This window comes from Sciurus carolinensis, chromosome 3 (assembly GCF_902686445.1).
Source record: "Sciurus carolinensis chromosome 3, mSciCar1.2, whole genome shotgun sequence".
Taxonomy (NCBI): domain Eukaryota; kingdom Metazoa; phylum Chordata; class Mammalia; order Rodentia; family Sciuridae; genus Sciurus; species Sciurus carolinensis.
The window spans coordinates 156,516,257-156,528,365 of NC_062215.1; the positions used below are offsets into that span (position 1 = coordinate 156,516,257).

At 38.7% G+C, this 12,109-nt stretch overlaps 1 protein-coding gene across 7 annotated transcripts in view; it reads left to right on the top strand.

Annotated features, from left to right (window-relative positions):
• Positions 1–12,109, top strand: part of Unc80 (unc-80 homolog, NALCN channel complex subunit) — a 206,871-nt gene that overhangs the window by 174,816 nt on the left and 19,946 nt on the right. For all 7 annotated transcript variants that reach the window (XM_047544569.1, XM_047544573.1, XM_047544570.1 and 4 more), the window contains 7 exons: positions 1,940–2,140; positions 4,312–4,435; positions 5,379–5,504; positions 6,690–6,813; positions 7,551–7,757; positions 9,887–10,071; positions 10,697–10,862. In XM_047544569.1, coding sequence (XP_047400525.1) covers positions 1,940–2,140; positions 4,312–4,435; positions 5,379–5,504; positions 6,690–6,813; positions 7,551–7,757; positions 9,887–10,071; positions 10,697–10,862 — 1,133 coding nt within the window. The remainder of the gene's footprint in view (positions 1–1,939; positions 2,141–4,311; positions 4,436–5,378; positions 5,505–6,689; positions 6,814–7,550; positions 7,758–9,886; positions 10,072–10,696; positions 10,863–12,109) is intronic.

Consider the following 12,109-nt stretch of genomic DNA (forward strand, 5'->3'; position numbering starts at 1 on the left):
ATAGCTTCTTGTTGGATGGGGGAAAAAAAAAGAGGCAGTGTATACCCATTCATGGAATTCTCTTCCATCTATGTTGTATGATTTGAGCTTGATTTTTTAAAAGATGTATGCTTTAAAAAATATACCTAATACAGTGACTGAAAAGTCTACTCTTTGTTGAAATCCTAAAAATTCCTCTGAAAACAAATTTCTTTAGAAAGTGTAATATACTAAGCCACTATCATTTATTATATGTATCTTTAGCTTGAATCAAAATGTGTCTAGCCAGGCAGATAAATAGCTTATAGAAATTGAGTGCAGGAACAGGGAAATTCTCATGGGGAGGAGAACAGAAAGGCCTGATGTCACCTGGTAGTGCACATGTAAATGGTAGTGTTGGGACCAGCCATCGGCTAGGGCTGTTTAGGATTGACACTGAAAGAGGAGGGAGTTTGAGATACAGAGGTATTTGAAATCAGCTTTGCTATTTTTTAAAGCAAGTTTGCCTCAGAAAGGCTCCGAAGATAATCTTCCTAGATTCATGGAGTCTCAGGGTTGGAAGAAACCTTAATAGTCATTTAGGCAGCGAGGTTCCATACATTTGGCCTCTGGTTGGCACGTCTTAAAAAAATATAACTTAAAAGGAAAACTGAAAACATACAGTTTCCCAAGACTCATCTAAGATCTAACAGACAAGAATATCCAAGGAATGCACCCAGAAATCTGTATATTTTTAATTTTTGTTTTAGAAAATCTTGAACATTAGAAAGATGAGTATATAGCAAGTCCTTCCACGTACCTATCATCCAGATTCAATAAAGGTCTCCAATCACTCCCCTTCCCTTCATCCTGGACTGGTCTGAAGAAAATCTCAAGGATCATCTCATTGATCCATGTATATTTCAGTAGGTATCTCTAAGGTTAAAGGACTAAGAGAAAAAAATTAACTACAATGCAATATGATGTCTAATAAATTAAAAAATAATTACCTTAAAATTATTTGACAGTGAAACAAAATAAGATTTTAAATACTTTCTCCTTAACACAAAATTAAATTAAATTGGCTTTTAAACTATATGTCAATGATTTTTATTACTTGGACACTGGCAATTCATATCTAGGATTGAAGATTATTTATTTAACCAAATAATACATTTACCCAAAACCAGATTTGCCCAGGAAGTCTTGTTGTCCAATTCCCCTGCAGAAAATTCTATACTTAAAACACAGGCACTTGATCTGATAACTGAGAGCCTGGACCAATCTAGAAAAGAATAACTTTCTCTCTGATAGTTCCTATGTGGAACCAAGCTGGGAAATCTGAGAAGTATAGACAACCAAAATCAGAGCTATTCGTACAGTCCACTGGGTCAACCACCTGCAGAACTGAGCAGAGCAAGAGCATCCAGATACAAGGCAGAAAAAGAGGAGGAGGCTCCAAGGGAGAGAAGTGAAAATAGAGCTCAAAGAACTGCTTGAACTGTAACATAAACCGATACTACTTTTTACAGGGTATCTTTGACCTTGATTAGGGTAAGTGAGAAAGTATTGAAGCCATGAAGCTTACCTGGACATTTGGTATTATTTTATTGTTCATTAAAATTTAGGCTCTCAGGCTGTGGATGCACCTCAGTAGTAGAGTGCTTCCCCAGTATGCGTGAAGCCCTGGGTTCAATCCCCAGCACTGCAAAAAAAAAAAAAAAAAAGGCTCTCTTTTATATGCATATGTATACACACACATATGTATGTATAAAATATGATTATCTTACTATGCATATGCAGGTATATGCAGGTACCATTACAATTACATATGTGGGAAGAGCAGAAGGATGGAGAATGTTGGGAAGAATATTCTACGTTCAGGGACATGGTGTATTGACAGGAGGTGATTAGCATGATGCTGTGTGAGAAAATTCCTAGTATAGCATTTTATGCTTACTCTTTAAAACGATCATTTTAGGTTGGCAGAAATTGCACATTCCCTTCTGAAGTTGGCACCATATGACACCCAGACGATGGAGAGCCGTGGGCTTCGGCGTTACATCATGGAGATGCTACCCATTACTGACTGGACAGCTGAGGCAGTGAGGCCAGCCCTTATCCTCATTCTAAAGAGATTGGATAGAATGTTCAACAAAATTCATAAGATGCCAACCTTGAGGTGAGGGAACTCCGAGTCAGCTGTCGATACTATAAACCTCGAAGTCAGAATTTGCATTTTTTAAGACAGTAGGTCAATCTGGAGTCAATGAATGACTCAAAAGTGTTCTGTTGGTGTATGTGCCTAGCTAATCAGGACTGAGTGCCAAAGTAGCTGGATTCTTTTTGAGGAAATTATCTTTTCTTTAAAAAATATATGTGTTCATCTTTAAAAATCTACCCATTTCTTATTTATCATCTTCCTCATCTGATGCACATTAGAAGTTCACATTCAATTAGTATACTCCATCCCTTTTGAAATAAGACAGAATATGCTTTACAAATAACAATTGAGAAGAGAAGGAAAATTAATTTGATGTCCAAAGTACTGTATTTAATGTAGTTAGTTAACATATTTAGTTAGCAACTTGGGAAAGTGACAAATTTTATAATAGTCAGACAAACAGCAGCTAAAAAGATACAGGATTAATAACAAATACCTAATGTTCACCTTTTCGCCCAATTTAGTTTAGTTCTACATGAACATCCTTACCACTTATGTTTAGTATCCTGAGGAATATCCAGGGGTACCCTTCCTATTAGTTGGTGCCTCTGTTATGTGAGCCCAATTTGGACACTGTAGTCGCAGTGAGAAAATAGTTTAATTGATAAATGCTAGTGTTCCCACTAACTTAGAAATTTCAAATTTGGGTTTTTGAGAGCCTCTTCTTTCCTTTTAAACTAATCCCCAAATCAGACCAAGTCTTACACAAGAATTTATAGCACTTATTGTTAAGTTTGTCAGAACTTTTCTTGGTATTAGCCTGTGATCTTTTTCATGTTTATGATCCCCTTAGGAGGCATTTGGGAAAAAAAAAAACAAATTCAATGATTTCATGCTAATAATTGATGACTTGTTCTTACATTTTTTTATACCATGGTGATGAATGCTAGATATAATTTCAAGGTTTCTTTTTTGGTGACATGGAAATAAATGCCTATTCTTAAAGTACTACTTCTTTAGTGGTCCCAATAGAGCATTTGTGTCTATTAGTAAATGATTGATCAAAGATTTCTAACTATCTTATCAGTATATATCAAAATATATTCTTTTTCTTAAAAATTAGATATCCAAAGATGTGAAATATCTCTATAAACTGGCCCATTTGTCACATAGTGACAAATACCCATTATAACATCATGTTTCCCCAAAGTAGATATCTGGAGTAAGCATGGACGTGGCCAAATTGCTGGCAATTTTCTTGGGAAGCATGATGTATATGAACTTGACTTGAATTTAACTTATTTAGGTCACACAGTTCAACACAAGAATTATTGACTGAACCTGGCCTGCAGGTTACTTGGGCATTCAGCATCAGGGATGTCAATCATTCTCATTTATGACTATATCTTCATTGTGTCTTTGCAGATTCCATTTTGGTAGGAAATATAAGGTTAGAAAGTATTTCCAAGAAAATATATGGAAATAGTGTTGATATCAGCAAAGCCCAATCTGTTATTTTGAAGTCAGAGGAATGAATCTTTCGTTACTGGGACAATTACAGACTGGATTGATTTCTTTTACAGAAAATCCCATGTTTATCTCATTGGTTATGTGCACCACCACTCACACTATCATAGGAAGGAGCCAAAAATATCATTTCTTGGGAGGCCAATAAGAACACTTTTAAAATAGGCTGTTTTCTTCTAGCGTGATCTTTCTGACAGGAGGTAAGCCACTTAGATCCAGTTAGGAGAAATCTAGTATAAAGACTGATGAGATTTAGTCTGATGAACAGATTTCAGAAATGCAACTGGGGTTCTGTTGTTCTTTTGCAAGTGATTACCCCTGTGATGGGTCTCTAAATGATAGACTTAGGACCCTCCCTCACGGCCTATAACAGGGACCTTAAAATGCAACCCATTCATCATCTCTGTTTTTTTCTTCAATAGATTTTGTCTCATTAGTCGGTGGGGCAGGAGTGCCTCTGCTGCGCTTTCAGTATCTTCTTCCCCTCCCAGTGTGCTCTGTACTTTTGGAACAACATGGGTAAACTTCATCCCGTGTGAAGCACTTTGTTGTCTCAGACACACATCCTGTATTAGATGGCGTCAGAATCACTGTCATTCACTTATTTCAGACTGTCTCCAGAAGGGAGCCAACCTGCTAATGGCTCCTATATTGTATTCCAGGCGACAGGTTGAGTGGGAGCCAGCCAGCAATTTGATTGAAGGGGTTTGTTTGACACTTCAGAGGCAGCCAATCATATCCTTCCTGCCTCACCTTAGGTCACTGATCAATGTCTGTGTCAATCTGGTGAGTAGCCAAGTGGCAATCTTATAAAACTTTGCACAGTTTAACTCTGCTATTGATTTCTCAGAAATGAAGATTTACAGGTCAACCACTTTGTGCCCCACCTACCCATGAAACTGATGGCTCAGGTGACACTGAAAATAGCGAGGTACATTTCAAGGTAGTGCGTGGGGAGATACATCCCTCTCCGGATGGGATTTGGTGTGCTGCTTCTCATGCACTACTTTGACAATTCGCCTCTTGAAGTTGCGCTGAGAGTTGAGGGCTGCCAGTTGGAGAGTGGGGTGGTGGAGACTGCACAGTTGGCTGGAGGTTGAGGTAGTCTGGGGTGGGGACTTTAAAATGCAAAAAGGCCTTTTCGTTTTTTGGGTTTTTTTTTAAAGAACGAAATGACATTATGAGTCGGCCAGTCTAGGATTTATGTAAAGAAAAAAATATATTTTTAATCATTTATGTAATATCTAGAGTCTGGTCCTGACAAGGTTTTGTACAATGTATGGCAACCATGTTGGAGCATTTCATTGAATGGGATCTGCTGCTTAACTAGTTGAGCAATAAATCTGTAGTTGTAATGCCTAGTGCAAATAGAGCTGTTGCCATCATCATTGTTGTCAGTATTTGCTTCATCCAAGAATGTTGATCGCACTCCTTTGAATCCATAAGTAAGCGTCCTATCCCCTGATTAGACTAGCTTTTTGGTTCATCTCTCATTATTTACATAGTTAGCTATAAACAACATTCTACAAAACCTTGACTAAATCCAGTGTAATGATCGACTGACTCCAGATATTACGTGCCTTCAGAAAAAGTCAACGAGAAAGAAAAGATGGAAAGTAACATGTCCAACCTTCAATTTATTATTATTATTATTGAATGAATCTCCTTTATTACGACTGCATGAAATTGCAATGGTCAAGGCTGGTCATGTGCTCTGTTTGTATTTCAGGTGATGGGAGTGGTAGGACCTTCCAGTGTTGCTGATGGATTACCCCTTCTTCATCTCAGCCCTTATCTCTCACCACCTCTGCCCTTCAGCACAGCTGTTGTCCGGCTTGTAGCATTGCAGATACAGGTGTGACTGCCTTACCTGTTTGTCACGCTCATTAAGTTGCTGGTGGAGGCACCAGATCATGGTGTTCTCTTTTTCTTTCTGCAAAGGCTGGGCAAAATCTGTGAAACAAAAGTCCAAACTTTGATAAATTTGGAGCTTCAGCCCTGAGCGTGGCCCTAAGTTGTACTTCTGTAACTCTTCTTGAGATCTCAAAAATAGCAGAGTCATTTAGTCCTGCCATCACTTCAGAAACTACTTTGGACATTTAAAATGTGTGCAAAATGATAGCTTGCTGATAATCAGCTCACAATTGTTAATTAAAAGAGGCAGTAGTATTCAAAATCTGGTTTTAAGTTATTTTCAGAAAGAATTACAATATGAGATTCTTTCAAATGTTATTACTAGACTTTGAATATCTTAATTTTCTTTAATAATTGTGGGTTGAATATTGTGGGCACTTTTTAAAAATTTCCCCCACTTTATTTCTTAAAATTAAAATAATCATTCTCAAAGCAAAAAGTGTAGAATCACAATTCCCCTATTTCTCTGTCACTCAACTTTAAAGAGCAACACATCAGTGAAAAGCTCTGTGATCAATGGAAAGTATGCAAGTGAAGTACATGGATAGCTTGCCTACCCATTACCTGATTACCGAACTTGATGGTGATCATCCACAGAATGGGTAGATGATAGCAGATGTTTTAAGAGCTGTGGTTACCACAATAAAGGAAGGTAATGATATCCGTAATGTGATACATTTTAATGACCCATTTGCAAAGATCATTTATTTCTTTCTCTGTTGCTCATTGCTTCCTGTCTCAGAGAAAGCCTTAGGCAGTGATCAGAGGATTTTTAATAATTCTCAAATGGAGCAAGTGGCAAGTTCTCATTTTCTTCCTTTTGTCTCTACAATATTTATTGGTGGAAACATGGAGAAAATTAATGGGGAAACAGGTTGTTTTTGTATCTGACTGTGAGTGTCATAACTTTCCATTTAATATTCAAGATATTGTTCTTTTTAGGAATGTAGCAAATGCTTCAGTATAAGTTTTGGTTGAATCTGCTATGCTGCACAGAAGACAATTAAACTCATAGTTTACAGGAGAAGTCAGCAGGGGGTCACCATCTCCGTCATGCTGTGTGAAAACAAACATAATAAATGAGCGTGGTGGTCAATTAATCTTTTTTTCTATTATTGCTGCACAGGCTCTAAAAGAAGATTTTCCTTTAAGCCATGTGATCTCCCCATTCACCAATCAAGAGCGAAGGGAGGGGATGCTTTTAAATCTACTCATCCCATTTGTGCTCACAGTAGGATCTGGAAGCAAAGGTCTGATTAATTTAACTAAAGGAAACTTATCAGTGTTGTTGTGTTTTCTTATATATATCTAGTGGTTATTTCTTTTTTCCCATCAAGACCATCACGTGAAGTCGATCTGAATTGTTTAAATAGGGTTGCCTTAGGAAATAAGAATTTTTCTTTCTTTTCAGTTTAGCTGCCCAGGAACAAGAGTTTCTCTGCTCTCCTTCTTAGAAGATACGTCCTATTTAAAATCATTTCAGTACAGCAGAAAACAGGAGTACCTTGTTTCAATTCAGTTATGAAAATGGTATTAGTTGAAGTGAATCTCAATATGATGAGAATTGACAGGTGAATGGACTTTATCCTCCCCTGGGGTTAGCAGAAATCCGGCCACTGTCATTCAGTTTTGATATATTTTCATTACTCTTCCTTCTTAGGGGAGATTTCTTTTAGGAAACGCTTGCCTCAAATGTCAGGTCAGTTCATTATGAGTATTTACAAAAAGAAAGAAGGTTGAAATGGAATGCAGGGGATTTGGCTAAGAACGCAAACCTCTGGGTACCAACTATGGAGAATACTCAGGTGCCAGGAACTCGGTGTCTGTCCATGGGAGAAGCTGTACTTGATGGAAAATACCCAAATTTCCAGGGCATTATAGTTTGGAATTGGAAAAAGAACTGAATTTTTCTGTTTCTAATGTGGAAAGTCTACTTTGTGACTGTTTTCCTTTACGCTTGCTTCCTCTCCCAAAATCTGCCCTTCAGATAGCCCATGGCTGGAGCAGCCTGAGGTGCAGCTGCTGCTGCAGACAGTCATTAATGTGCTTCTGCCACCCCGAATCATCAGCACGTCTAGGAGCAAGAACTTCATGTTGGAGAGCTCCCCAGCCCACTGCTCCACCCCGGGGGATGCAGGGAAGGATCTGCGCAGGGAAGGGTTAGCTGAGTCCACCAGCCAAGCAGCATACCTGGGTGGGTGCTTCCCCGCCCCCCGCCCACCTCCAACTTGCCTCAAAGTATTTAAAGAAGCCACTTGCACAAGAAACACCCTTGCAAATCTGGTTTTATTCAGTAAACATATGTCAGAATGAAGTACTTTCATATCTACAATGCCTAAATTACTTTGTTGTTTTTATAAGTTGTCTGGGGCATGTCAGAAAGGTATCTGTAGAAAAGATTCCTTCTTGTTCATTATGTACAAGATCACTTGTGAGAGTTGATAGCTGTTATCAGATCTAGACAGCCTGGTATACAAGGACACTGGGTTGAACAATTCATGGGGCCCATTGATCTGTCACTGTGTGATTGGAGCCCTTGGGATTGGGCAGTCCACAGCCTGTACAGTTAGACCTGCTGGGCTTGCAGTGCACTATGCCCCCACTCACTTTTTTTCTTTTTTCCTTTTCAATGTCATCTTTAAATTCCCATCATGATCTTTAGTTGAGTGAGGCCAGCCACTTATTCTTTCCCTATAGGCTTGCCAGTCCCCTTTCTGATTGGATTTCAACTTTCCCCTAGCCTGTCCCTGCCTTTAACTTGTTCCTCTTCCCTGGAACAATAGAAAACCACTCTTTGGCCCTGAATGAACTCAGAGAGGGGAAAAGACCACTCTTACCATAGCAGTGAAAATAAGAAGCACTGACAACAGGAAATCTCAAAAGGAGAAAGTTGAGAAAATCTTGCCTAGCATTTTTCAAATCCAAAGCAGATCTTGGTGGGGCGTCTAAGACAAATGCTGACACACTGATTAAATATCATGCTAAGTGAGATAAGCCAATCTCAAAAATCTAAAGGACGAATGATCTGGCTAATAAGCGGATGAGGACATATAATGGGGGGTGGGAGGTGTTAGCGTTAGGGTTAGGGTTAGGTTTAGGGTTAGGGATAAGGAGGGTGGTAAGAATGGAGGAAGGAAGGACTGTATAGAGGGAAAAGAGGAGTGGGAGGGGTGGGGGGGAAGGGAAAAAAATAACAGAATGAATCAAACAACATTGCCCTATGTAAATTTATACACAAATGGTTTGCCTTGACTCCATGTATAAATAGAGAAATAACATGTATCCCATTTGTTTACAATAAAAAAAAAAAGATGGGGCTTTGGAGTTGGGAATGTGTGGGATGTTTGACAGTGTTAAAAAGAGATGTGTTTGAAAGAAAAAGGAGAAGGGAAAAAAATGCACGTGTCCAGAACCTACCCACAAAAGTGCTCAGTTACCCCAGGCATGAAAAAAAAAGTCAGGTTTAAATAATACCCAGACTCTGGCATAGAGCCCTCCGTGAAGTCGGGGAGCACACAGAGACTAAAGGAGAAACAGGGCTTGTTATGTACACCACGGATATGATAAAAACACTTGCTGAGTAAGTATATTTCAGTCCTCCCCACTTTCTGCCTTCTTAAAGAAGGGTTTTGTTTTGTTTTTACTTGTTTTACTTGGTCAGACTACTGCATCTCTATTTTAATTTGATTTTTAATATTTATTTTGAGCACTTACTATTCATCAACCAGTGTTTTCTATGCTTTACAATCACCACAGTGAAATCTCACATGTCTACAACAATTCTAAGAAGTTAATATCATTCTTATTTTAGGAGTGAAGAGACTGAGACCCAGAAAGGTTAAGTAACTTGCCTAAAGACACAAAGTCAAGCTAGATTTCAAATCCAAGTCATCTGGCCCCAGAATCTCTGTTCTTGAGCCCCTTGTATGCAACTCGTGTGTTGTGTTATGCTGATGAAGGTGATGGTGGCGAGCAGAATGGTAGGAATCAAACATTGGCTAGCAGGCTCAAAGTGACAGTAGAAATGTCATTAGAACCAGGGGTTCAACTTTGTGGACTACTTTGCTCTGTATTTCCAAAAATAGGAGTTCAATGCATTTAATGAAGATATTTATATTCTAATTAGCATCAAAACATTTTTATCATACAATTTTTTTGCCTTGATGTCAGGAACACTCGCTCAGGAGTGCATGTTGAGTCTTTGGAAATGATTGGAATTTAGAAATTCAGAAAAATTCCTGATGCATCCAGGGTAGCAGATGAGGGTAGGGTTCCTCCAAGCACTAGCCCGCAGGCTCACTTTTCTCTTTTCCTGGTGTAAAGCTCTGAAGGTGATTCTCGTCTGCTTTGAGAGGCAGCTGGGAAGCCAGTGGTACTGGTTGAGCCTGCAGGTGAAGGAGATGGCCCTGCGGAAGGTGGGCGGCCTGGCCCTGTGGGACTTCCTTGACTTCATTGTGCGGACCCGGATACCCATCTTCGTGCTCTTGCGCCCTTTCATCCAGTGCAAGGTGCGGTGGATGCTTCCCCTGGAGTGACAAGCTCTGAACGCGCTGCTCTTCATGAAGGCAGGGTTGTGACAGGCAGGCCTGTGGGATGTGCTGAAGCCAGTTAGCTGGGCCTGTTAATGCCATGCTTGATGAGGAAACAGTCCCAACATGTGTCCAGATGATAAAATCTCCATTAGAAGTACCTTCACAATTATCAGAAACTGTAAAACTTAGTCTTCACCCCATTTATTAGCCCCCTCCCCTTAAAAAAATAAAAAGAATTGGCCCAATGGAATCCTCTGGAGACTGTTGTCCTGTTATCTGTGGTATGACTGAGATCTTACTTTAAACATATGAAAAAGATGAGATATTTAGGGCATACTTTTCCTCCAAGGTATTTAGTACACATCTATCCAACTACTTTTGTTCTTTTCATACTTCTATTTCTTGGAGACAGTGAACCAAAGCAATGAAGGCACTTCCTGTATAGACTAAGTACTTCCTGTGTAGAGAAAGTACTGTTCTAAGAACTTCACAAGCACTACCTTAATCACTCCTCTCAATAAACTTTGAAGTAGCTATAGTAATTAACTTAGTTTTCAGATGAGGAAATTAAGGCCCTGAGAACTCTATGCCTTCCTTTTAGCTTCTGGCCCAACCAGCAGAAAATCACGAAGAACTTTCTGCCCGGCAACACATTGCTGACCAGTTGGAGCGGCGCTTCATACCACGTCCTTTGTGTAAGAGTTCGCTCATTGCTGAGTTCAACAGTGAACTAAAAATCCTAAAAGAAGCCGTTCACAGTGGATCGGGTAAGCTTGCAGGGAGATATTTTGAATTCGTTGTACAAATGGAGCTCACAACCTACAAAGAATCCCTATCCCCTGGATACTCCACTTTTTTGGAACCATATCTAAGCTACCCATCATTTTTAACAGATTTAACTTTGTGATCATCGTCAACAAGAAAACAGAAATCAAAGGGGTACAATAGAAGTTCAGTTTTATTCCTTTTCTACATATTTTTTTCAATCTTCATTTTGGTAGTTTAGCTCTTTATTGAATATTTAATTAGAGGGAAACCTGTTTCAATTCTTTGATTTCCTTTTTGGAAAGGGGGATTCACGTATATCACCTGTTATATGATAGATTGTTTGCAGATATTATTTCCTTTAATCCACACAAATACATGCAAGATGCATCATCAAAAGTCCATTTGAAGGAGAAATTGAGACTCCATAGAGGTTAAATAACTTATATGCAGAGAAAGTGATAAGGTAGAGGTGATTTTAAACCAGTTCTGTGTGATTAATTATAAAGACTTTAATTTTTCACAAATGAAACTGGGAAGGGGTAAATTAGAGTTGGCAGGCTAAGAGGCATTTATACTATTCAAAAGATTTTCTTTGGCTTCACTTTGCTTTGTTTACTTTTTACAGTTATATAAACAGCAGATTACTGGGGAAGGGGGGAAAAACCCTGCCATTAGAGGGCTGTTATTATCTATAAGTAAAATATTATGTGTTGGGTTTCATTTGTTTATTTTCTTTCTAAAACTTTTATTGTTTGCAAACAATTATGTTAAAGACAAATGTTTGACAGGCAAACTCTTATTGAAATTTTCACATTGCCATTCAACTATTCTGCTTAAACTGGTAATCTGATATAAATCTGATAGAACTGAGAGGTACTTTATATATCATAATTTCCAGAAAAGGAGAATGAGAATGAAGTTTTGATTATGTAGTCTGATTTTTTATGTGTGTTGGTGGAATATGTGGTACTAGGGATTGAACCCAGGAGTATTCTATCTATGAGCTACATCCCTAGCTCATATTTTTGAACTGGATCTCATTTTATTTTATTTTTGAACTGGACCTCACGAACATGCCGAGAAGGGCCTTGAACTTGCAGTTCTTCTGCCTTGACCTCCCAAGTACCTGGAACTATAGGCATACAGCACTGCACCCGGTTATGTATTCTAATTTTGATTGTGGGGTTCATATCACATGATTTATTCTTATTTCCATATGCTGCGTCAGAAAGCATATTGGTGTCAA